Source organism: Episyrphus balteatus, chromosome 2 (genome assembly GCF_945859705.1).
Source record: "Episyrphus balteatus chromosome 2, idEpiBalt1.1, whole genome shotgun sequence".
NCBI classification, from domain to species: domain Eukaryota; kingdom Metazoa; phylum Arthropoda; class Insecta; order Diptera; family Syrphidae; genus Episyrphus; species Episyrphus balteatus.
In genome coordinates this window covers 53,785,601-53,813,577 of record NC_079135.1, presented here as the reverse complement: position 1 = coordinate 53,813,577, position 27,977 = coordinate 53,785,601, and the positions used below count along the sequence as shown (strand labels likewise).

General features: G+C 31.7%; 1 protein-coding gene across 4 annotated transcripts; it reads right to left on the bottom strand.

Moving 5' to 3' along the window:
• Window positions 1-209: 209 nt before the first annotated feature.
• Window positions 210-22,986, bottom strand: LOC129908691 (mitogen-activated protein kinase kinase kinase-like). 4 transcript variants are annotated; one of them, XM_055985387.1, is made up of 10 exons: window positions 22,151-22,986; window positions 15,359-15,854; window positions 15,103-15,265; window positions 14,879-15,045; window positions 14,644-14,819; window positions 12,731-13,112; window positions 10,781-11,026; window positions 1,753-2,155; window positions 1,361-1,692; window positions 210-1,303 (listed from the first exon to the last, which is right to left on the bottom strand). In XM_055985387.1, the coding sequence occupies exons 1-10, from the start codon at window positions 22,544-22,546 to the stop codon at window positions 450-452; spliced, it is 3,615 nt and encodes a 1,204-aa protein (XP_055841362.1). In that variant the 5' UTR covers window positions 22,547-22,986; the 3' UTR covers window positions 210-449. The 4 variants fall into 4 exon arrangements, with proteins under 4 accessions (XP_055841362.1, XP_055841363.1, XP_055841361.1 ...); XM_055985388.1 differs by lacking the exon at window positions 10,781-11,026 and having other exon boundaries at window positions 211-1,303; window positions 12,731-12,869; window positions 12,927-13,112; window positions 22,151-22,985; XM_055985386.1 differs by lacking the exons at window positions 210-1,303; window positions 1,361-1,692; window positions 1,753-2,155 and having other exon boundaries at window positions 8,872-11,026; window positions 12,731-12,869; window positions 12,927-13,112; window positions 22,151-22,983.
• Between the last annotated feature and the right edge of the window lie 4,991 nt (window positions 22,987-27,977).

Genomic DNA, 27,977 nt, shown 5'->3' with positions numbered 1-27,977 from the left:
CAAACAAATCACACATGGATCAAATCAGTCACTGACATCCGCTAAGAATGTTTCATTTTTATTTATTTATATAAAAAACGCAAATTTTAGGCAATTATTAACTCGAAACCTCTATATACTAATATTGGTAATAGTTATTGTATTTATAGATTTGTTTATGAATGTCTAGAACAAAAAAAAAAAAAAAAAAAACAAAAAACAGAAAAACAAAAATAACTTTACATTGGCTCATTCAAATTCTTTGTTATAACAATTAATATTATTTTACTTGTTGCAGAGAGGAACTGTATGTTAAAACTGCAAGCACACATACAGTGAAAGAAATTATTATTATTATTATTATTATTTTTATACGATTTTTAAAGCTTATACTCGTAAGTAGCTGATCTGGATCGCCGTCCAGAATTCCAGCGATGTATTGCAATTGGTGCAGCAGTTTCAAGGCACTGCTAGGATATCATATCACCAATATGACTCCTTGAAACTCGTCGATTAATGCCATTGGCATTAGTGTTGCTCTCTTGACCAATAATACCAGTGTAATCATGAGCACCTGGTGATGTGACATCCATGAACGATTCTGGACTAAATCTTACCCTACTGTGTTGCGAAGATATTGAACCTTCTTTGGCGCTCATATATGAACTGTCATCACTTGTAAGTGAGTCTGGTGGTGTTTGAGTATTTGGTGTGCAAGCAGTGGAGCCGTTTGTGTTTTGCACTCTATAGTACTTTTTCAAACTCGATCTTAGATTATTTTTGCCGCTATTAAATAGCAGACTTCCGTCACTATGTTCGAAAGACAGACTATCCGGTCGCTCTTGAATTACCAAAGGAGATAAATCGCGACGTGGAGTAGAATTTACTGAATGTGGTAGTCTCGAAGCAGGAACTGCGCCTGTTGTGTGACGATGAGGACTACTACCGCTATAAAAGGACAAATTTTCATACTCTCTTATTCTATTTCTGCCAGGAGATCCTTTGAACACTTCCCGAGGAGGTTCTGCATGAATACTCAGAGAATTGTACCTTAAATCTTGGAGTTCATTATTATCCACACTGAACGACTGACTAACATATGAACTATTTGACACGTTTGAAGGAGTGCGACGATGACCAGCGGCAGTGATTCCCATATGTGGTACACGTGGAGGCGGTGTTCTTGTTTGTTGTTCATACGTATAGCCATGGTAGCTTGGCAATCGATTATGACGTATAGGACTATCGTATGATTCAGGATACGACTTACAATCGCGTTCGTACAAAAGATTTTCCTCCGGTTGGTATGGAAAGTAATTTGAACCTGAAATAAGTCATTTATTTATATATTACATTCCATACAAATAAATTTTTAAATTACCTAAATATCCTGCACGTTGAGCAATAGGGGCATAAATTGGATTCTGGGGACGAGATTCAAAGTACATTTGAAGTGGAGACGTGTTTCTGTCCTGTAAATAATCCATGTTATCAGTAAATGAAGATGCACTAATTTTCCGCCTTGGAGAGGGTGAAGGCGGTTGTGTGTGACTGGTGAAGGATGATGACAGCATTCCTGATGTGTTCGTGGTAAAATTTGAACCCAGTCCACTAGTGGTTGTAATAGTGGATGGATTTTGATAATGCTGCGGTGAATCTGATCGACGGCTATTTCTCACATCGGGAATGAATGACATCGATGACAAAGAGGCTCTTTAAATAAAATCAATATTAATACAAAAATAAATGACTGTTTCCTTTTTTTTAACTTACCGACTATGACCAACTGGTCCATGGTAGGTTTTATGAATAAACCTTGCATCGCTATCAACTACATTTGTAAGTTTTATATCCATTACCACTGGTTTCAATGCAGTGATTTCTTTTAATATTGCTTGTGGCTGAAGAGCTGGGTGAATTGGTGAAATATTTGTCATTCTAACATCGAATCCAGCTGCGACACCCGCTAACAAAGCTGCCATATTGTATACTAGAACCTCTATCACCGAGAATTTAGGCTTAGTAACTAAATCCCCGGAATATAACGTCGGCATGGGTAAATTTGATGTTAATCGATTCCAAAGACAGCCATTCGATGATAAAATACTGTTTTTTGCATTTGTTGCAATTGACGGAATAGCTGTTGGAGAACACCATTCATCTTTTGCATTGTGACCTAGTTTTTAGAAAAGGATAAAAAAAAAAACACCACACAGAAAAAATCCCAGCCGAACGCAGCACAGAACAAAAGAAAAGAAAACATTTTCGATCGTTATTTTTTTTTATTTTATTAGTTTATTCAAGTGTTTGTTTATTTCGTGTGTTTGTTGGTTAAACTGTCAAACACCATTGTTGTGAATGATACAAAAGCTGAAAATTCGAGCATATTAAAATAAAATTTTAAATAAAATGTAAGTCAATCAAACCATCAATTTCCAGTATAGTGTTGTTCTTCGATTTTTGTTGTGTGGTTTTTAGGAACTTAAGATTTCAAAGATAGGAGATTTTGATTGTGTGAATAGGCACATTATTAGTCTTCTTGATTTTTTTTATCTTTTATGTTTTGTAGACCAGCTCATAACAAAAAGAGTGTGTGTAACATGTGTACACTGTAGGTTCACGCTATTGAAGTAATACCACTCACTCACAGAAATTCACTCCATGACAAACAAAACTGTTTTACAAATTATGAGAACAAGAAGGTGCCACTAGTTAAACCCTTTGAAATTCTTGTCAAAAAGTGAACTTTTACTGTGTACAAGCGTCGGAAAAGAAGTATAACTTGAAAAATTATGCATGATTCCGCAGGAGCAGAGGAAGCATATCGACAAAACTGTACGCAATTTTTGAAAAACTCAAAAAAAGTTCATTGTCAAAACAAAATAAGCGGATATAATAGTTTGTTGCTAGTTTTAAACTCAAGTCAGTTTATAAGGAATGCGATGGTGATCAAGTGCCTTTTTGCGCGGTTTCAGTGGAATTTTTTTTTTAACAAAAGACATATCAAACCAAGTGATAAAACAAAAGGATAAGAATTCTTTATTCCGGAGTAAATTTAGAAAGTACTCCAGATTCTTAGTCAGAATTGTAGATAAATGTATAATGTAAAAACAACGTACAAAAACAACATTTTGTAAAATTCAGATTTAGTAGTTTCAAATACGTTTCAAATTAAAAAATAAAAGTTAGAATAGGAAAGAAGTAAGTATTTAAGTTGTGATTCTTTTCTTGATTTTAAAAATTATTTGAAAATAAAAGGTTTACTTTTGGAGAAGGCGTTGCCCGGTAGTGCTTCAACCGGTGCTAAATCTGTACCCGGAAGAATTACACGATATTAAATGTTGTTTAAAATTTAGTTGACTCAAGTTCATATTCCACGAGTGACCAAAGAGTAACAAACTCTTGATTTCCCCATTTTAAACATGGTCATTCATCAGCAATTAAATTTAATAGATTGATTGCTGTGTCTAATTACAATATAAAACAAAAAAAAAAAAAAAAACAAAATAAAATATTTTTTATGTTTATATATTTTTTTTTTTTCATATTTTTTAAAAATTTTGTTTGAAATATAATAAAATTGGAATATTTTTTTGTAAGTCTATAATAGAAAAAAAAAACGCAAATTAAAAAAACAAAAAAAAAAACAGTTAAATAGGTAAAAAAACAAAATCAATTAAATTAAATTTTTAAATCTAATAATAAAATATAATGTGAATAAAATTATTTTTAACTCAAAATCCACTTTAGACAAAAATAAAAAAGGATATACACAATAATAAAGAAATGCAATGAAAATTGTGGATTCAATTTGAATAATTATAGGGACTATTTTTATTCTAGTTGAATTAATTTTGTAATATTTTTTTTTATTTAATCACAGCTAAGTTTTACTCTAGATTTTTTTTTTTAATTTTTATGTCTGTATAAAAAAAATTAACTTACTTCAATCAAAAGGAAGATACATAAATACATTGTCTTAAGCAAAAAAATTCACTTAATTTACAATCAAATATAAATAATTATTAATTCTATCTTCAAATTGCTTAACTTCTATTAGTCTATAGGTTTTTTTTTAATAAAAAAACAAAATGCAGCTTAAATCTAGGAGAAAGAATATATTTTGTCAGGAATTTTAAAAGAAATACATTCTACTAACTTCATAACACCAAGGCCCAGTTAAGAAAAATAGTAACAAGGTCTTATTTAGATAAAAGTAAATAAAACAACCGAAAAATTAAAGAAGAATACAAAGTAATACATAATTACGTTTTCAGTATATCTTATTGAAGCTTTGTTTTTTTTTTTTTATTATAATCATGGGATTGAAGAACACTACAAAGCAATTTTGAAAGCATTTTTATGGCTGAACGCCCAACTTGAAAAATCTAAGAGCATACAGTGGCGAGCGAAAAAATAGCAGCGATTTGAAAAATATTTGAAATAAAGCATTAAACATTAAAAGAGCTTTGATTATGGAAATTTTTTTAAGTAAAACTATTTTAGTTTCATTAAAGTTTAAATTTTATAATCCAAAAACAAAATAAGCCAAACAAAATAATTCAAAAGAATAAAGAGGGTTTAATATTAAGTTTTAGGGATACTTCTGCTACTATAGACTTGGCCTTATATCTTGTATCAAAAGTATAATTAAACAGCTCTGGCACCTGAATAGTTTGCAAAACATTATGCTTCTATTACTCCGACACCAAATGAAGCTTAAATGGGTCTTCCAACAGGATAATAACCCAAAAAACACTAGCAGAGCAGCCAGGCAATGGTTTCAAGATACTAAGATTGAGGTCATTAAGTAACCTGCTCAGTCTTTCAGACCTCAATCCCTTCTAGAAACTTTGGGGGGATATAAAAGGAGATGTGTCTTAAGCCAAAACTTAAAATAACGGGAGCTATGAACCGCTGTTGAGCAGGTTTGGTGATCTATAGCATCTCAAAGATCTCATGGACTTTACGACTTCATGGAAGGTCGTTGCGAAGCGGTAGTTAAAAATAACGGTCATGGGAGCGAATACTACCTTTTCTCTAATAAAATACCGTTTAATTGAACTTTTTTCGCCCTTGTTTTATTTAAATTTAATAGAAAAAGAAAATCACTGCTATTCTGCTATTATTTTGTTTTTGGATTATTTCTTAGCTTAATAGAAATAAATTAAATTCCATTTTTACTAAAATTTAAATTTTCATGAAACTTAAGGAGTTTTACCTAAAAAAATTTCCAAAATCAAAGCTCTTTTAATGTTTAATGCTTTATTTCAAATATTTTTCAAATCGCTGCTATTTTTACTTGCGATATAGGTACTATATATCAAGTTATGCATTCGTACAAAAAAAAAAAGTTGAGATAACATTTTTCCATGACATTACGATGGTAGACAATACCAAAAAAGTGGGTCCCGGAAGTCCGTCTGTCTGTCTGTCTGTCTGTCTGTCTGTCAGTCTGTCTGTCAGTCTGTCTGTCTGTCTGTATAAGGAGCTACAGCCTAAACGGATGGACCGATTAATGTCAAACTTGGTATGTAGCGTTATTTGGTGACTCTCCAGAGGGGTTTTTGGAATTAATTTTTTTGGACCAAAAATAACGGTACTTGTCATATACCGATTTTAGTAAAATTGAAATATCTCGAAAACGGCTCTAACGATTTTGTTTAAAAAATTCAAATGTTAGTTTTAAGCTAAAGTCTATCTTTCAATAGAAAAAAATTTTTTTGAAAATCATTATTAACGGTACCTGCCATAGAACCGTTTTTTTCAAATCCGATTATCTCCGAAACTGCTTATTCGATTTCAACGAAACTTTTTGTGAAGAAGCATTTATATAATTTAAATATAAGCCAAAAATAAAATTTTGAAAAAAATAATTTTTGGATTTTTAAAAAAAATTTGAAAATTTTTTTTTGAAAAATCAAATTTTCGAAAACGGGACATTGAACTTTTTTGAAATTTTGTTTTTAGATGTTGATTAGTGATTTCTACCAAATGGCATACTAATTTTATTTTAAAACTTTTTTTCCAAAAAAATATTTATAAAAAAATAGTTTTTTAAAAAACGGCTCTAACGATTTTGAAAATTTTTTTTCTAAAAATGCATGTTAATATATCAATCAAAACTGCATACTTGTTTTGGAGGGCAATTTAATTTCAGATTTTATTTTATTTTTTTTCAAAAACGAATTTTGTTTTTTTTTTCCAAATTTCTATATAACAAGTCTTAAAAATTTAAGCAACTTTAACTCTAAGAGCAAGTTCGTGCGACCCAGTCGTTTTTATTATAATCATGGGATTGAAGAACACTACAAAGCAATTTTGAAAGCATTTTTATGGCTGAACGCCCAACTTGAAAAATCTAAGAGCATACAGTGGCGAGCGAAAAAATAGCAGCGATTTGAAAAATATTTGAAATAAAGCATTAAACATTAAAAGAGCTTTGATTATGGAAATTTTTTTAAGTAAAACTATTTTAGTTTCATTAAAGTTTAAATTTTATAATCCAAAAACAAAATAAGCCAAACAAAATAATTCAAAAGAATAAAGAGGGTTTAATATTAAGTTTTAGGGATACTTCTGCTACTATAGACTTGGCCTTATATCTTGTATCAAAAGTATAATTAAACAGCTCTGGCACCTGAATAGTTTGCAAAACATTATGCTTCTATTACTCCGACACCAAATGAAGCTTAAATGGGTCTTCCAACAGGATAATAACCCAAAAAACACTAGCAGAGCAGCCAGGCAATGGTTTCAAGATACTAAGATTGAGGTCATTAAGTAACCTGCTCAGTCTTTCAGACCTCAATCCCTTCTAGAAACTTTGGGGGGATATAAAAGGAGATGTGTCTTAAGCCAAAACTTAAAATAACGGGAGCTATGAACCGCTGTTGAGCAGGTTTGGTGATCTATAGCATCTCAAAGATCTCATGGACTTTACGACTTCATGGAAGGTCGTTGCGAAGCGGTAGTTAAAAATAACGGTCATGGGAGCGAATACTACCTTTTCTCTAATAAAATACCGTTTAATTGAACTTTTTTCGCCCTTGTTTTATTTAAATTTAATAGAAAAAGAAAATCACTGCTATTCTGCTATTATTTTGTTTTTGGATTATTTCTTAGCTTAATAGAAATAAATTAAATTCCATTTTTACTAAAATTTAAATTTTCATGAAACTTAAGGAGTTTTACCTAAAAAAATTTCCAAAATCAAAGCTCTTTTAATGTTTAATGCTTTATTTCAAATATTTTTCAAATCGCTGCTATTTTTACTTGCGATATAGGTACTATATATCAAGTTATGCATTCGTACAAAAAAAAAAAGTTGAGATAACATTTTTCCATGACATTACGATGGTAGACAATACCAAAAAAGTGGGTCCCGGAAGTCCGTCTGTCTGTCTGTCTGTCTGTCTGTCTGTCAGTCTGTCTGTCAGTCTGTCTGTCTGTCTGTATAAGGAGCTACAGCCTAAACGGATGGACCGATTAATGTCAAACTTGGTATGTAGCGTTATTTGGTGACTCTCCAGAGGGGTTTTTGGAATTAATTTTTTTGGACCAAAAATAACGGTACTTGTCATATACCGATTTTAGTAAAATTGAAATATCTCGAAAACGGCTCTAACGATTTTGTTTAAAAAATTCAAATGTTAGTTTTAAGCTAAAGTCTATCTTTCAATAGAAAAAAATTTTTTTGAAAATCATTATTAACGGTACCTGCCATAGAACCGTTTTTTTCAAATCCGATTATCTCCGAAACTGCTTATTCGATTTCAACGAAACTTTTTGTGAAGAAGCATTTATATAATTTAAATATAAGCCAAAAATAAAATTTTGAAAAAAATAATTTTTGGATTTTTAAAAAAAATTTGAAAATTTTTTTTTGAAAAATCAAATTTTCGAAAACGGGACATTGAACTTTTTTGAAATTTTGTTTTTAGATGTTGATTAGTGATTTCTACCAAATGGCATACTAATTTTATTTTAAAACTTTTTTTCCAAAAAAATATTTATAAAAAAATAGTTTTTTAAAAAACGGCTCTAACGATTTTGAAAATTTTTTTTCTAAAAATGCATGTTAATATATCAATCAAAACTGCATACTTGTTTTGGAGGGCAATTTAATTTCAGATTTTATTTTATTTTTTTTCAAAAACGAATTTTGTTTTTTTTTTCCAAATTTCTATATAACAAGTCTTAAAAATTTAAGCAACTTTAACTCTAAGAGCAAGTTCGTGCGACCCAGTCGTGCATTTTATTTTGCTCGCAGCTGTATTTAAAGATCAAAAGCTCAAAATATTAACATAGCTAATCATTTCAAAGAAATTGTATGAGTTACGTAGTTTTTTCTTCAATTTGAAGGTTTACATGCGATAAACGAAGCAATGTTTTATTGCTATCAAGATTTTTTTTAAGGTGAAGGCTTTATATTAATGCCTTGGACAATGAACAACGTATGGTTCAGCTTTTAACACAAAAATAGTTTCAAAATGTTATGGAAGACTGTGCGCAAACTAAACCCAAGCAAATGCTGTGTCTCAAGAAAAAGCATCCTCGATTATACATATTTGCAAAGAAACGCGAACTTTAGTTTATTCAATTTGTGAATCGTTTCTCTCATATATTAGTAAATATAGAAGAAAACTATTACGTTGACAGACTTTTTAATATTGCATTTGCACAATTATACGATTTGAATCCATTTCATTATCAATTGCTTATAGACCAATAGCCATTCAATATAACCTTAAAAGGAAATAACTTTAAATCAAGAGCAAATAAATAAACCAAATATTTACTGCGATTACTAGGAATATTGTTTCTTTCTTCTTAATAATAAAATGGGGCAATATTTGAAATGCTACCGAAATCGAATCCATGCCATGTCTCAATATTACGATTTCAGTTAGTAGTTACATGTGGTGCATGGAACATTGTGGACTCACGAAGTTGAGGGAATGACAATTATTTTACAATTAAGATTTAAGCAGATAATACATATCTGTCATATCTGCGATATTCTATTTTACTTTATAATAGATTTCAATTCAGAAGTTTTGCAAGAATTAATCTTGTGTTGTTTTATTATTTTCGTTAGTAATTACAACTTCCTTTTTGAAGGTTTCAATTGTTTCTATAACTTCAGCATCGTCTTCTTGAGTTTTTGAACTGTTAGCTACAATTACTTCTTCGCCCTCAATCCCATTCAACTCGGAATTATTTTTGAACAACGTATAAGCAGCACTTCCTGATGTCTGGGCAAGTTTCTTTTTTGAGTTTCTTCCCAAAGTGCCAAAACTAAAGAAATTCATAAAATCTTTCAGCTTTCCCCCAGCCAATACAGTCTTTTTCTTTTTCCCCTGTTTATTCAAATGCAAATGGGATGAACTATTGTGTTTCATACCTTCAGTATCAGGTTTGATGTCTTTTAATTTTCTCGAAGCCATCATTGAGTTGGGAAGTATAAAATCTGAAGTGTTTGACGACTGCGCACCAATGTCATCTGCATTTTCATCGGCATCATCGCTGTAATTTGTTGTAAAACTGAAAGAATTATTACTTTCTTTGTAAAAACAGTCTTGATCTTGTTTGAAGGAGGAATTAAGTTCATCGGTTTTTGTACATTGAAATGTTACAACTGAACTCTTCCGTGAAACATCAGCCGAGGACGAATATTCGGAATTCAGAACTTGGGTGCCCTGCTGGCAGGATGACGAATTAAAACTCTCACTGAATTGGTCAACTTCACTGCGACTACTACTGCGACTGCTGCTACTAGAACTTTTAGATATCATGGCAACCTTATCACCCAGAGAATTTGATTCCTGTCTAAAAAAGTAATGTCGGGGAAACTGAGAGCCCGAGCCATTCCGTTGAAACCTATATGCACTCTCTGTTTCATCCGGGCCCTGTTGGATTGCAGAATCAAAACTGTACATAGTTAGATCTCCACTTGATTTCGAACTCGCCTTTTCCGAATGATTCCAAACATGACGATTGGCAGACGATATCGTAGAAATGTCACAAGGGGTTGAAAATATCTCATCGAGACTTTTTTGCATGGCTTTGTAGAATACACGATCGTAAGTTACATTGTCAATATTAGTTACCGCTAACGTACTAGAGCACTCCCGTTGTGTCTGAATTAAGGAGGGGATTTTACTATCTAAACTATGTTTTTTCTGTCCCCCATTAGGAGGAGTTTGGTTGCTAATTTTCATAGTGGATGTTGATGAGCTTTGACTATTTGCCATACGGCGGAGATTGAAACAACCTGTCGGTTTTTCTATTTCATCGTCGTCTTCGTAAGTCGTCATTGGCACACTACTACCTACACCACCACCACCACTACTAATTATTTGGTCATTATTTGATGATATTGATAACTGATGTGTATGACGAACACTATTGCCGAAAAGAGTACCCCCACTACTGCAACTACCACCAAAGGAATTAATAAAACTATAACTAAAAGGAATTTGTGCTGAGGAATTGGCGACATTTCTTAAGGATTCTACATCTTGACTCTTAGCCAATTGGATGCTGTTATTGTTACCGTTATTATTACTACTACCACGACGAGGAGGTGATATGCTACTGGCAGCCGTTGATGTTTTACTTTTCTTTTTACTTTTTCTAATACTATTGTTACTTAATTTATTATGATTGTTATTATTAATTAAATTATTGCCACTGTAATTACTTAAGCTACTGATGTTGATGTTGCTTATTGTATGATTATTATTCTTGTTATTAGCAATAGTATAATGTTGAAATTTGGTTGATGATATTGGAATACCTTGTGGAATATAACCAATTGTGTTGCCGGCTATCATCGCCGATGTTGTAGCAGCTATTGCTGATTGTGTGCCAGGTGGTTGTTGAGGAAATGCTATCCGTGATTTGTCCAAATTTGGAGCACTTTTACTAAAATGAGAGGATGGTTTCCACTCTGTGGAATGAAGCGATGGCAACAAATGGCTTCGTTCACGTTGATGAACTGTTGATGGACCCCATGTTTTGCCTTTAAATCCATCCGGTGGAACTAAATATAATTGTTTTGACAAAAAATAAAAATGCGTGGAAAAATTTGTATACATTGCATAGCAAAAAAAAAAAAAAAAAACACAGGAACTTAAACAAATTGAATTTTCGTTATTAGTACGTATGTATCTTATTTCGTTAGTTAGAATTCTTTGAATGTTACTCTTATTATATGAAGCAATTCTTATTATGAGAGTTGAGTTTGTTTATTAAAAATAAATATTTCGTTTGTTTTATTATTTGTTTTGAGTAAAATCTTAAACTTATGCTAGGAACTGACTGAAAATGTTGGAAGGTATAACAACAATTAAATGTAAGGATTTATGTATTGTAAACAAATACAAGGTGTCCCAAAAGTAATGGTTCACACGTAATATGCTGATAGGCCAAATTAATTATGGCCTCTCAGAATTTGGTGGAGTTCTGGTCAAAATTTGAAAATTAAAAAAAAATTGGAATTTGTATGCTCCCAATAGCTTATATGGTTGGAAATACATAAATAAAAAAAATATTCCCCAAGTTTCAAGTCTCTAACTTAATTCTAGACCGTGCCGCGTTGAAGTTTCCTATGGTTGAAGTTTCTTATGGGAATAACTTGGGGCTTTGGACCTTGTCCGATCAATTTTGATTTCCAGCCAAAAAATTTGTTCTAAAAATTTGGAAATTTACAAGTTTAAACCTTGTTGTAGCTATCATCTGGATTTTTTTCAGAAAATGTAGTTTTTTTTTCATCGGAAGATCGATTTGTTTGTTTTTTGAAATCCGACAATAGTTTCGTCGAAGATCGAAGCATGATTAATTCACAGTTACACTTTTTTTTCAACAAATTACATTCACAAAAAGAATTGCTAAATTAATAAAATTTTTAGTTTGAACGAAATTATTTTCACTTAACAACTCAAAACTGTTTACAAAGTTGTGTGGCTATATTTTTTACAATAATCAGGTCAGGATTAAACAATATGTATTACGATGACACAGATTTTTTGTACCCGAATCTTATTATTCTTTGTAGCAGACAACTTATCTAAGAAAAAGTTAGTATTAGCCTTGGCAATTTGTAAACTTCACAAAAATTTATTTTCACTAGTATTTATGTCCAATGGCTACAATATCCGATGTTCATCTCTTTTTGATCCATATTTCGTAGTGCTGACCATAAAATTGGGAAATATTCATTGAATATTTTGTAATATATTGATACCATTACTACAAAACAGCTTGTTCAATTTTCAAATCCAAAATTTTGCACTCTTTAAAAATAATGTATCTACTAAAATATTAAAGAAACAAAAAGTGCAAAAAAAACTACAAATAAAATAAACTACATACGAAATAAATAAAAAAAAAAAACAAACAAAACTCATAATAGGCATTTTACTGAGATTTATCTAAAAACTGAATAAAATTAATAACAAAATAATACATATTTAAAAATAATAATATACATGCAGGTACTATAGTTTTCTGTGTATTTACTTTATTCTTAATTAAAAGTTATTTTTGACTTTCTTTATATTGATCAGGTAGGAGCAATTTCTATGAGCAATTCCATAGTAATGTATTTGTTTTAATTCAATTTTATTCCCATTAAGTACACTTGTTATAAACTTGTTAGAACAAATGCACACTTTAAGTCAAAATTTGACGTAGATATCTTAAATAATTATTCCATTTTAAAATTGTTTTATTTAATTTTACTTACGTGCAACGATTCGAAGTCCTGATATAGCCGGCGAACCAGGTGGTGTGTCTGTTCTGGCTCGTGACTTATCTCGTATTGTTGTTATTGTATGTCGAAAATCAATCGGAAGTGATATTTGAGCAGGCTCACGTTTCAAAAGCTTAAAAACACACAAAGGTTTAATTTGTTTTTTAATTTTTATCGAAAATATACTAACCTTCAGCTTTTTAAAGCGACCTTTTCGTTTCCTTGGCACTGGAGTGTTTTGTGCGATTATTAACTCACGTCCAATCAACTCTAATTCACGTGCCATTAACTCTTGTTCGCGTAGTTGTAAATCTTTGGCTTGTTCACGTTGCTGGAGTTGAACGCGTCTCAATTCAGCTTCTTTGCAGCGCAATTCCTATTGATTGATAAAATCGTAAGAAAATTAAAAATTTTTGTATGAACATAACTTAAAAAAGTCTGAGAAGAAAAAACAATAAATAAAATGTACGACTGAAAAGTGGGACCCACATACTTCTTTGCTCTTGGAGTTTGAAATCTAAACACTTGGTTAAGTTATCCAAAGAAAAAAATAATAAGATAAGAATTGAAGTAAATATTAAGCCAATTTGTATGATTTTTTAATTGGCTTGGTTTTTAATGATTGGTTTATCATTTTATTAATGCATTATATTTTACTAATTTTATTTTATTTTACAGATTCAATCGGCCTTATTACGAATTTCATTCGTATAGGAAATTTGCTACGATTCCCGACAAAACAATCGCGGAATCCGTTCGTAATGGAAAATTTCATACAAATCGTAACTACGATCGGTTTTGTTATAGTTTTTTCGAGAATCGTAGAAAATTTCCGAAACGAGTGGAATTCGTGATAAGGCTGAATGATAACTCTTCGAGTTTGATTAAACCAACAAAGGAGAATGGGCATATTGGACGTTTGGCGGCCAGTAATGAAATTGGTATCAAATGAAAGAACTATAACGTAGGAAATTTTTTTACTATGGCCGTTTTGTTGTATTGCATTTGGAATGGAAGATATTGCAATATTAGTGTTGTTAATGCATCGAGCAATATGCGAAGGGCAAATTGAATTACTATTTTAATTAAATTATGAAATATGATTTTATGTCATTTTTTCTATGATTTAAAACCTCAATCTTGAATATCCGACCAATGGAACTCAAAATATAAGCTTTTTAAACCAACCACTTCAAGATTTTGTTTTTGAGTTTTAAAAAGCAAAAAAACAAATAAAAAATTGAGGAAAAAAGCCTTAAAATAGACTCGAAATTGATGTTTTAAAAAGCCAATATTTTGGGTTCTATTGGTTGGATATCCAAGGTAAAGGTCTTTAGGCTCAGGGAAAATGACAGATTATCATATCTTGTACTTAAAATACACGTTCAATTTTAAACATTGAGACAATTTGCATTAACTTTTAAATGCAAAAATGCATTTTATCGGTTTGTGAAGAACGTTAGAAGGATAAAAATTCTGCACAATGTATATGTAAGACTTAACTACATCAAAAAATAACAAAATCGTTCTTGGCCGCGGAACGTCCAAGTTCCATACAAAACTGCCCATTCTCCTTTTGTTTTTTTTTTTTTGCTTTAACACTTTAAGATGGATACTTTTCTTTTCTTTGTATTTGATCTTTTCAGCTTTTAAACTCAGAGCCTGCAACAAATTTTAGGAGTGGAAGTATAACCAAAATGTAAGTACAGAATTGTACAGCTGTATGCAGAAAACACGATATCAAGTTACAGAGAGTTTTCTACTTTTCAATTAACAGTTGCTTACAAAATAAAAACAAAATACTGCCCTAGAATTTTTTTGATACTTTTGCAACGATATAATGAAAGTTCTTCATTATCGTATGAATTGTGTGTAAGGAAAATGATATTAAGTAATGTAATACATACCTTTTCTTTCATGCGCAATTCATATAGAACCTCCGCGATTTCTTTCTTCCAGCCGTCTTGCATAGTATGAAACGATTCTTGTGGTGTTTGTGTAAAACCGGACCGTGCGATGTCCTCAAGCTTCATAAGAATATCCATAAAACCAGGTCTTTTATGTGGGTCATTCTCCCAACAACCTTAATTAAAATAAAGAAACAACTAATGTTAAAAAGTAAGCGAGGAATCAAAATCATACTTTTCATAAGTTTTCCCCAAGCTTCAGGACAAGTTTTTGGTATAGGTAGAGCTAACGTGTTCACTGCAACACCATAAGCCACTGACAAGGAATCGAAACCTTTGTATGGTGTTTCACCTGTTATTAATTCCCATAACAGGACACCATAGCTCCAAACATCCGAAGATCTAGTTTATTATAAGTTAGGTTTACATTTCAAAAAAAATAATAATAATTTAGGTTACTTGGAGTAAGTTCCTCGGCTTATTACTTCCGGAGGCATCCAGGCATATGTCCCAGCCGCCGACATTCTCGTTGTATTGTAAAGCTCTCGAGCTAGGCCAAAGTCGGTTATTTTGAGAGTTTTGTTTTCAAGATTATCACCATCTATTGCTTCGAAAATTAAAACTAGAACAAAAAAAGAGGGAAATATGAAAAATTGAAATATGTAATTACAAATAACCATTTTTTTTTTAACTCTGCTGTTATTTTTTTACACACCATTGGAACTTTTTAAATCACGATGAATAATAGAAAGTGGTGCTTCGTTGTGAAGGTAATTCATGCCACAAGCAATTTGAATTGCCCAATTCACCAAAACGTGGGGTGGAATTTTTCGGCCAGCCAAAATGCGATTTAATGAACCACCTCTTGCGTATTCCATAACAAGGCATAGTTTCGGTGGTTTCAAACACACACCACGCAATGCAACAATATTTTCGTGTTTTAGAGCCCAAAAAAGCTTTGCCTCTTGAAGTACATTTTCTCGTGTTATTTCAATGTCTTCATCTGGTCCTTGACGAGCAGCTTTTACTGCAACTTCTTCATGTCCATAAAATCCACGATGAACTTTACAAAAACCACCAACGCCAATAACTTCTTGAACATCTAACTCTTCGTATGCTATTTCAAGGGGTTGAATTTCACCGATGCTTGAGGGTACATTTACTAGCATTGGATCCTCGTTTGTGACAAAATTTGAAGGAAATATTCCAACCTGAAAAAAAAAAATAATTGAGTGACCACGTATGTATAAAAAATATTGGTTTCATAAAACGATCAGGAACAACGTTTATAAAATCGCGTGTTTCGTATTTTTTTTTTTTAATATATTTTTTTTTGTGTCTCAAAAACTGGCGCAAATGTATACCATTTTATATGTTTTAATACAAAAAATCTATGTTTCATTTGTTGGTCCATCCTAATTTTCTTGTTCAGGTGAAATATCAAAGATAACATAAAGATCCAAAAGGTCCCATAGGGCCTAAAAAATAAAGATTTCTCAAGGTACTTTTAGCTTACAGTTAAAAATTCAATAATCGTAGTTTTAAGTAAGTGATTTTTATTATTACCCAAACTAAGAGCAGTCTCAGCGTTTTCACTTAATAGCATTCGATGACCCTGAGCAATTTTTTATCAAATAAGAGCAAAAATCAAAACTACTTGCAGTGCAAAATCAATATAATACTTATCTACGAGTACATTATGGAGGTCTCACAGCTGTAACGGACCAAGTAAGAGTATGATAACTAAGGCGGTGTAAAATAGTAACGGAGTTTTGTAGAACAGTCAAATACAAGCACTTTTTACTATGGGAGTTTGAGTTTATTACTTAACTAATGACTATATGATTTATTTAATAAAAATAATGTACAATATATAATTTTAAAATGTTATATCATCAAGGGGCACGGTAGTTACCAGCCAATTTCCCTAGCAACTTTGGCACTACACCCTTATTTACAGGAGACAACTTAGGCTTTTTTTATCCCCCTCTAACTTCTATACAATAAATAACTTTATGCTGGTCAAAAACCAACTCCTCCGTGCCCCTTGTTTTCTCCGATAAGAAAAAAATTAGTTAAGAGGGTCCCGTTGGCTTTAACTGTTATTATCATGATTTGCGAAAGAAAAGCCATGCATTGGATAATAAAAACAATTGTTTAAGCCAACGGGACCCTTTAAACTAATTTTTTTCTTATCGGAGAAAACATGCTTTACTTCATGTCATAAGATCGACAGAAACTAAGGCATTGCTCTTTACGGTAGGTGTTAACCGATGGTTTTTTCTTAAGCTTTAATGGCTTCAAGTGTTAAGCCGTCGAAATCAGTCTCTTCACTATGGAAACACTTGCATTTACACCACTTTTTTTCCTTTATTTTGACGGCAGAGTCATGTGAATTTGACGCGAGTCCTAGAATCGCTCTTTTGTCAGCTTGAGTAACGGCACTAACTGTTCACCCTTTCATATTTTTCAAAGTTGGACTGGTTGCGTAAAAATACCTTTTTGGCGAATGGACAGGGGCCACTCTTGATTTTCGCTTCGTCTCTACCAATAATTTCGTGGGACCCACTTAAACTGAAATCAGCTTTTAATAAAGAAAAAGACATCGGAGAATTTTGCATTTCTACCTTCTTTGATTTGCAAATGAGAACTAAAAACAAGCGGGTGTGCTATTTAAGTGAGCAAGAATAGGAGCACTTTTTTCACAGTTTTTCCGCAAAATTTAACTAACCGGTAATTGAAAATGAATGATCTCGCTCACAAAGAGAGTGCATAAGGGCACATACCAAATATTAAAATATTGCCCAGTTTCGTATTAAGAGACATGAATTATATTCACTTATAATTTAGAAAAAAAGGTGTGCTATTCAAGTGAGCGGCACTGTAGGCCTTCCAAAATTGCAAAAACCATAACTTAATGACTCACTCATTAACAGATCATCAAAATTATGGTGCACTTTCAGTTATAATAGAAACTTGAAATTTTGCACAGTGAATGGTCTTATAGTGCATAAGTACTTAAGACAAAATCGAAAATTTGAGATTTTCAATTCAGGGGGAGTGGTATCTGCATCAAATATTATAGAGCACTTCTAATTATCGGAGAATCTTGAAACTTGGTAGAATAGTAGAACTAGTAGTTTATACAAATAAAAAAGTTTTAAAATTGAGAATTTTATCCAGGGGGCGTGGCAACCGCCTATTTTCGCTGAATTTTCATCAAAAATTAAATAGCACTTCTGTTTATCGTAGAATCTTGAAAACTTAAAGGATGGTAGAGCTTATAGTTTATACAAAGGAGACAATTTACAATTTAAGAACTTTCAGCCAGGGGGAGTAGTAAACGTCCATTTTGAGATTTTCTAAGGAAAGGTGCTAAAATAACGAAGGTGCTGGGACAAAAAGTACTGAGATGAAAAGTGTACCGGGGCCGGATTTAGGGGAGAACAGCCGGGGCTACCGCCCTGGGCTCCCACAAAATAGGGGCCCCCACATATAAAAAAAAAACATATTCCAATAAATAAACATCGCACAAAATATAAATTAAACCCAAAAAACACCTATTCATCATTGTTGTCATAAAGAAGACAAAGGTGTACCGTCACCAATATACTAGACACAAATTTCGGTTTGAGGAATAAAAATTCATATGAAGAACAAAAATACAGGACCAAAGACTATGATCAATATCTTCAAAGTAGAACTGCAATATTCTCGGTCTCAAATTCAAAGACACTATCTAAGCTGCTTCAAAGAAAGACTGGAGTTTATCTTAATCAAATAACATTAGGATAAACCCCAGTCCAAACTGGGGTCTAAAAACGACTATGTATACGCCCCATTATGATTAGCAATGTATTTGCATAGTTCTACATTGCAAGAAATTCCATGTTCCATGTTCTACATTGCAAGAAATTCCATGTTCCAAGTAAAATTTATTGTTAAAATAGAATTAAAAGTTTAAAAACAGGGCTGGTTCAAAGTTATGTTTGAGTCACAAATTCACTCCTTTCAGCGGTAGTTTCTTTACTTAGTAAATACACATTTTTGTTTCCCCGGTGCCTCCACACTTTTAAATTCGTCCCTGTGCTAGCATAATTTTAACCTAGAAGAACTTGGCTCTTTTTAACAGTTATGTTTTTGTTGTGATTAATTTAATTCAAATTGCTCTCGTATGCCACATAAACAAATACGCTAAACTAAACTACGTCAAAAGATACTGAAATTATTTATTATTTCTATTACGGAAGGCACGCCGTATTTAAACTTTCAAAATTAATTTTTATGAATATGTAAGAAACACATATGGATTTCAACTATGTACAGATTTAAAAAGTTATAGGAAGATAGGGGTAAGTAATATTAAACATAAAAATACGTTAGTTTTTTTTTTCTAAAATTTAGGGAATTTGGTTTGATTCCTGAATTTATTCGGAATTCAACAAAATTTGGTTTGATTCCCGAACTTATTCAGAATTGAACAAAAAATGTTTCAATGTTGTTGGATTTTGAGAATGAAGAATGTGATAGAGGTTTAAATAAAAAACTTTCTTCAACATCAAGAAATTATCATTCAAAATTACTCAATATTGCAATTTCATTGAAACAATCGCAGATCAAAAAAAAAAAAAAAATAGATTTTTTACTTTCTTAGAAAGTAAAATAAAACGGGTATTATTATAAAATAAATAGTTATTTCTTCAGAAGCCAAGAAATAACAAAAAAAAAAATAAATGATAGTACAAAATTTTCTCAAAAAAGAAAGCTTGAGTCATTAAAATTTAAAGTTAGACAAGAAATGAGGATACATTTTAATGAAAATTGGTTCGTCAATAAAACACAGGTAGAATTCCTAGAGGACACAAAATGGCATTTATCTTTAGGACCAAAATTTGCGTTACCTATTAAAAAAGAAAACATAAAAATATTTAAAATGATTGCTGATGGAGAAGAGTTAATAAAAAGCAAAGAACAAAGTGAACAAGAACCTGCACGGTCATGTATCAATTCCTTGTTTGGATAAATATTTGAATAAAATATTTAGTGATACAAAAAAGTACTTAAAACGACACTCAAAATTTTTAATTGTCCCAGCTTATTCAGAAATAATTATATTAATGAAACTGAAAAGAAATGTATGATGACTTATACAGCTAACAGTCCAAAAAATTTCGGATTGCCAAAAATACATAAACAGAATGTACCATTAAGGCCAATTTGTTCTTCACTAAAAATTCCATGTTATGAGTTGTCTAAATACATTGTAAAAATTTAAATAATAAAACTGTTGACTCAAAATACAATGTTAAGAACGCATCATCGTTTTATTGTTTCGAATTTCATTGTTTTCGAATTTAAACGGTGAACTTAATAAAAGTGAAAAATCGTTTTATTGTTTCGAATTTCATTGTTTTCGAATTTAAACGGTGAACTTAATAAAAGTGAAAAATCAAATATTGTCTATAAGATAAAATGTTTAGTTGATGTCAGTTTATTTTTAAGCTGGTCATAGATCAGATATAAATACCGGGCATTCACAAAAGATAACATTGGCTTTGCTTTGCATAGGTGAAGGACATAGACCAGATTTCAATAACGTTGATATTTTACAGACAGAAAAACATTGTAGCAAACGTATGTTACTAAAAATGTTACATATTTTAAAAACATTAAATTTGATTGCGAAGGGTTGAGCAATATTTATAGTCAGTTTGTGCATAGAAATATTTTAGGCTAAATACTAGGTTTATTTAGTTTATTTAAATACTAGTTCAAAATTTTGAAGATCTTATGAAATATGAAATTTAGGGCCATTTGCTGAATCGAAATTTAAATAATTTACATATGTTGAACATAAACTCTTATTTTCTATTTTTTCCTCTGCGTAAACTGTCACATAAGAATTAATGTTGAACATAAATGCTCAAGTTTCGATTCAGCAAACGGCTCTTAGATTTCATTAGGTATTTTAGAATTTGGATTGATTGAAACGTCTTTTTCTTTTGTTATTAACAAAAACAACCATTATGAATATATTTCCTATTATTTTATATTCCGCCATATATATTTCTTCCATTATTTTCGTTAATTCTTCAATTGTTCCAAAATGAAATTGAAAACCGAATAAACGAATTTTTCAGCCAGTGTTCTTCATCAATAAAAAAAAAATCCTTTGCCAGATAAAAAAAAACCATTTTTTTTTTGAGATGATGGGATATTTTTATTTTACAATTTTAAAATCAAGCTAAGGGTGTGTGTCAATTAAGCTGAAAAAAAACCGATCAGAAGCATAATGAAAAATATACCAAAAAACTAAATCCACTTCTACACGAAGATGCAAAGCGCGAGAAGCACATATGAGCAAGGAGAAATAGAGTTCGGAAAAATGGGAAGGAAGATTTTTTACCGTGAGTCTCCGGTAAAAAAATGTTGTTACTACTTTTGCCGTTTCTCCTTGATCTTGTTCTTAGTCGGTTGTGTATTATTTGCGTGTATAGTAACGTTTTTAATTTATTCAAAAGTTTTCGTTGCACATAGACCCCACTGGAGTTGTTTTTTTGTATATTTTGGTGTTTTTTTTTTTTTTTTTGGAATTAAGATACATAGTCTGCTTCTATACGAAGACTTAGACGCACAAGATGCACATAAGAGCAAAGGAGAAATCGATCTTTCTATCTCCCTTGTTCTTATATGCATCTTGTGCTTCTACGTCTTCGTGTAGAAGTCGTCATACGAAAACAAGAACAAAATAAAAGCAAAGAAAATAACTGTCAAATTTGCGTCTTCAAAAAAATTCTACGTGTAGAAGCGCGTGACGCACCGGAATGAAAATCAAAAGGTAATTCGAACATAATTTCTGCGCCTTGCGCTTGCGCCTTCGTGTAGAAGCAGACTTATCAACGAACGCTTATTATGCTTTTCATATGTTATTAATATTAATTTTTTTTTTTCAATTCATAACATTTTTTCCCTAGGCATGTTATCACTATTTATTTCAAGGAAATTATCCATTTTTGAACTATCACACACACAATTACAAAAAAAAAATTACTCTCATTATGTTCGGTCACTCCAAAAAAAGGAGTAAAAATTTAGAGTACCTACTCCTTAATAGAGTGAAAGAAAACGACATAAGAATATTTATCATAGATTCCAGAAGGTTTTAATCACAGCCGAAACGAAATTGAATTGAGGCCACATTGCAGCCACCAGCTTTCCAATACAAAAAGAATTGTCATAATTGGTTCACTCAGTTTAAAGTTATGAGGAAACAAACACAAAAAAATGATACTGAAATTGTAATGTGAACAGGAACTTAAGTAAATTTTTTTATAAATCTCAAGTGTAAATGCTCCATAAAGTTGGTATAAATCTACTTTGAACTCTGACTCCCAAAAACTATACCTATTTGAATAGTATACTTTGATAGTGATCAATGGAGACAAAATAATATTCCCATAATCACTTTGTATTGATTTCATGCAAATTCTAAAAAAAAACAACTTACCTTATCTCCAATTTTTCCCGTCCACCAGCCTTCATCGCCCGATATATTGCTATCCATTGACAAAACACAGACAATTTGTCCCCGATTCAGGGACAATTCATCTTCCCCCTGAGCTTCGTAATCGTACAGTGCAGTCCAGAGGGTTCCATCAGGAACACCACCATTTTCTGCTGTCATTGGAGCTCCCGGAGCTGACATACTTGCCGAATCCTGGTGTTCTTCACGAATTGAAATCATTTGGGGCTGCTGCTGGTGTTGTTGTGATGCTACAGTACTTGTGATATCCGACTGAGAATCTGCTGTTGCACCTGGTTCCTGTGTTCCATCCAGTAATGCTGTGGTGTTTTTTTGTCCACTCGAACTCGAATGATTGTTGAAGAGGATTAGTGGTGGCATTCGAGGGAATTAAATTGGTTTAAAAGTTACATCTACCTTTTTCGCGAGTGTGTTTTTGATAAATTTAACACTAGATTTATTTGATTCGTTTGGTTTTCAACTTTATAATGCTAAAGAGAAAAAACGTTTTACACTTTTTTAGCAATGCATTGGATTTTTTTTTTAATTCGCTATCGCTGGTGCAAGGCAAAGGCAGCACACTCCTCCACACGACATGATTTTGGTTTTCAGTAGAAATACGAGGTTTTTGGAGTGTTTTCACTTGGGTAGAGATAAATTTTTCGCACTTTGTAGTTAAACTCGGATAAATTCGTTTTGTTTTAATGAAGTTTTGTAAGTTTTTAATCGCAAAACAACATCATTCGCGATTTTTTTCTTCGGAAATTATTTCTAATCGGCCATTATTTTCACAACTAATGTCAGAAAATTCCTACTTTGTGTTTTTATTTTCTATAGTTGGTAAACTTGTATTTTGACTGATAGTAATAGAAAGAAACAGTTGTATGAATTTATGTAGCAGTGAAAGAGATAGCTGTATATACCAACAACTGAGCAATGGGTGTGTCCGTGGAGTGTGTTATTTGAAATATATACAGAAATTCGTTACCTCTACTTTGGAATTCCATATGTGCAGGACACTTTTTCTTCTTGTTTAGGGGCCGGTTTAGCGATCAGGTAAAGCCTTAACTACAATGACCTAAAAAGTGAAAAAGTGGGAAATTTTCAAAAGTAAAAATGTTTTACTAATTTGTTTTTGAAAAAAAAACTACAACATTGTTTTTTAAAAAAATAAGCTTTCTGCATCATTATTTTTAATTTTGTGGTCGGAAAAACTGTCACAAATTGAGTTTGAAAATTTTCGCTTTTTGACTTTTGCAAAAAGTGGCCGTTGTAGTTATACCTTAAAAAGAATCAGGAAAAATTGTGAAAAAGATATTTTTTTTCATTCGATTTGAAACACAAATAATGTACCAATCGATAATATAAGAAGTGACTCAAAGAGTTTTTATTGAAAAGAGTATTTACGATAGAACAAAAAGGTACAGTACGTTCTTGTTGGTGTTACCGTTGATTTTTTCATACGTTGACGAACGTATGCGGTGATTCGACCCCTGGTTTTTCATAACTTCAGTTTTTCATTACTTCAGTTTTTCATAACTTTGACGCGCATAACTCTGTCGGACATAACTCTGGTATTCATAACTTCGTTACTTTTTCATTTGGTTTTTTTTTGTTGTTGTTGTGTGTGATATTTTTCGGAAAGAACTTGGGAAATATTTGACTGCCCTTTCTGCCACCTAGTGGCATGTATTTAGATTATTATATATAAATTTATACAGGGTGTCCGGTAAAAAATGGATAAGCCTGATAGCTAAACTTATGACTTGACTAAAACCAAATAGAAAAAATTTCTATCGCAACCATTTCAGAAAATATTAGCTTTTTTCGTTCGGTTTAATGTTACCGAACTCAACCAAAAAATCAGTTGCATCATTTTGCATCGAACTGAGCAAGAGTCTTTTGATTTGTTAAAGCCAGTCATTTTTGTCTTCCTTTTTTTTTCATGGGTTTGGAAAATACGATTTCTTTGTTTTGTGTGAGAATTCAAATAACAATGATTGTGATTCTTTGGTATATTCTGAAAAAATTGTTTAACAGTAAGGTTCTATTTAGAAAGTTAACTATTGATACCAACATTTAGCGATGATTTAAGAAAACGCTTACTTTGACATGACTTTTCTTATAACAGCTTAATACTTATTTAACTTATACTTTTTTTAGTGATGATTTCTCTCTTGACAAATGGAAAAAAACTTCGTTGAGGTTTCTATTTTTTGAAGAAAAGAAACATTGTTCTTTCTAACATAAAACATAAACATAGGGCCGTATTCATAGTTGTCTACTAAGCTCCGTCTAAGGCTCTAAGCTATTACTTTGAAAGTCCAGAGTTTAACCTATTCATAAAAAAATTTGGACCTATGTTTAGGACTAAACCTATGGTCTAACTTTAAACACAAGAAATGCTATGTTTAAGCAGTTACTTATACGAGCAAACGTAAAATCAAATTTTTTTCTTTAATGAAAAGCTAAATATTAATATTTTAAATCAATTTTATTCTCTTCAAATAAAATCTCGATGGATATTTCAAAACAATAAGATTTTAATATAACAGAGGATTTTCGAAACTGTAGCACAATCACAACACGTGTTCACCAAATGAAGATATTAACCTAATAAATGTTCTACCAGAGTGACATATATAGTTATACTTTTTTTTTAATGATTTAAGTGCAGCAGCAATTTAATGGAGTCTTCGTTTGATAAAAATTCATTTTTTTTTTATCCAAAGGTAAAACATATTTGTATTTTTTTTTTACCAAACGAAAACCCCATAAAACAATTGTGACATTTATGATATCAAATATCATTATTTGAAGTATAATTGTAATAGATTTTTTCAATAAACCGAGTTTAGGTAAACTAAACATTGCAATGAAAACGTCTATGAATAGCAGCCGAGTTTATTTAACTTATTTAGCTTAAACTGTGGACTTGTTTTATTAATTTCTAATGAAATAGACAAATATAAACATAATTAACAAAAAAATGTATTCACAAGTTTAAAAGGAAACTCGTGCATTTTAAGATACATGGGAAAAACCTCCACCAGGTCAAATATAAATCTAAAATAAAATACAGATATCAAAATACTGTAACGATGAATTACTGAACTACTTTTAAGATAAAAGTCTGAACACACTACCTACTACTGCAAAGGTAGAAATGTGAACGGACCTTTAGTAATTAAGAAACTACCCTCTGAACACATCCCAAAATATCCCACTGAACACATCCCAAAATATCCCACTAGACTGGAAGTATGAAGCGCCCCTCCTGGAAAGGAAGTTTCGAGAAGCAATAAGCAAAGACGAGAACCTTCGAAGACATTCTCGAATCTCGAAATTCCGGTATAAAAGGGCAGCGTAGACACCGACCGGAGACAGTTTAATCTTGAAAGTGAAAGAGTACAGTACAAAGTGAAATAAAGTGATGCGAATTGTTAGTAGTAAATAAAGTGATTTAAAAGTGTGCATTGTATATATATTTCTATAGTACTATCAATCCATGAAAATACTTTAGCGACATCTTTTGGTAGATCTGCACTTCAATTTTCTGCATAAGGTTCAAACATAAAATAAACTAGCTATCCCAGCGGTGGCGACGCAAAATAGAAAATTCTACTTCATGAAAGTACTATAAGAATATATATACAATGAAGTGTGTTTGTTTGAGCGAATAATAAAAGTAAATTGAGTTGAAATAAAGTGTGTTCTTATTTGAACGGAAATATAAGTGGAAATTAAATAAGTTTTATTGTGAACCCGAAATAAAACATTACAATACGTTAATTTGGCAAAATTTTATTTAACATGCTTGCAGCCTCATCGGATTCACTTACTTTTTCTTGAAGGTATGTTAGAAACAAAAAAGACCTGCCTGAAAGAACGATACTTTCCAAAAATGATGAGCTTTCTATACCTTACGCCGGACTTTCATGAAAGCTAGTGTTTATATGTTAATTGGTTTTACCTTTATCTCTTGCCACTGTTTGACTTGTAATATATCACTGAAAAATACTGTAAATAATGTAATCTTGTGTACCGAAAAATTAAAATTGCCTCAAAAATAAAAAAAAATACTTTTTTCCCACAGATTATTTTTATAACCTTAGTTAAAACTTCTTACTATAACACCAATTTCTGAAACACCCTGTCATATTTTTCATAGCCTTGGAAATTTCCTTCAAGATAAAACAAAATTGAGGCCAAATTTTTTTCGTTTAGAAGATATTAATTTAGCAAGCAAAAAAGTCAAAACTGTTCACTGGGCGACCCTTAAGTACTGCACGGTAACCATATTCAAAAATTGGCATGAACATTTATATATTTGGAGGATGAAGTAATAGTCAATAGGTAAAAGTCAACGCGCCTTATTAAATACTCAAGAGTTATAACAGTTAAAAATTTTCATTAAAAAAAAGTTACTCATTGGCCACAGTGACCCATTAAGTTTATCCTCGCAAAAAAAAAATCGCTAACTAAACAAGCAAACAAATTGACTGTCAAAAATATGTACATAAATAGTTTTTTAAAACAATCGAAATAAGTAAACGCTCTTGGACAAATACAAACAGCAGTCTATAATGCACACAAAAAGATATTTATACTAACTATAACTTTGATCGGATAACTTATTCGGCCAAAGGAATAATTTCGGAGATAAAGTTAAATTCAAATGGCGAATTTTACTAGGGAACGGTGTCCCTTAAACCAGTACTTAAGCTTTTCTAATTCCCTTCTTTTAGATTTGAAAAATCAGCCAATCGTTTCACAAAAAAAATTCTATCTTTCCTAACATGTTAAAAAATAATTTTTGTGATCTATCCCATTGTTGTTTTCATTTTGTAACATGGTTCCTTTTTGATCTGCGCTCATATAGGCTACATTATGCATAATTTATACCTCTATCAAATTGTGCCTATAAAGGACTCAAAGTGAAAAGTTATGATATATGTATGCAGGGGCGTACGTTGAGTTGTGGGGGCCCCGGGACAAGACTAAATTTTGGGGCCCCTTTGATATAGAAAATAAGAACAAATAAAAAAGTATGTACACACCCACTTATTTTTTTTTGGGGTAATAATTTTTGGGGCCCCAAGATAATATGTAATTTTTTTGTCTCTCTTGTGTCCGAAGTGATTTATGTCAAATATCTTATCTTTTTGCTTCGATACTTTTATAACCAGTTGGCTTCTCTGCATTGTCTCCTTACGGGGTCCTGGCGTGTTGGGGGCCCCGGGGCACCGCCCAACTTGCCCCAATGGTGTGTACGCCCCTGTATGTATGTAATTGGTTTAAGTGATCACGCATGAGTTTAAAAGTATTTTCTGGTGCTTGATCCTTTCAACTTAGATCTAAAACAACCAGCCATTTGTGTGCACTCGATAAAGATGACTTCATTGGATCAATTAGAATTTTTCACTTCAAATTCTACTTAACTGGACCATAGATTAAAAGAATCAGAATTTTGTTTTTTTGAAAGAGTTCTGGCCACACCGTTTTTGGGGTGAATTTCTATCTAACTTTTTATACTCTATTATTGAAAATATATGATAGGCATGCGCTAGGCAAATATAATACCCGTTGGTTGGTTAATTTATATGACAAACGATAGAGGGGAAGGAAATGTCAAATAATTTGAGTCTTAACGAAATCCCGTACACCATACCAACATATCAGCACATGGTCCATAGCAGAGGGAAAGTTTTTAAGTTCCACAAAGTGGTGGTGAATGTACGAATTCTCTCCACAAGGATGCTGATGCTGAGACTGTCATAATGAGAGTGAAATGTTTTCCTCACAAAGTTCC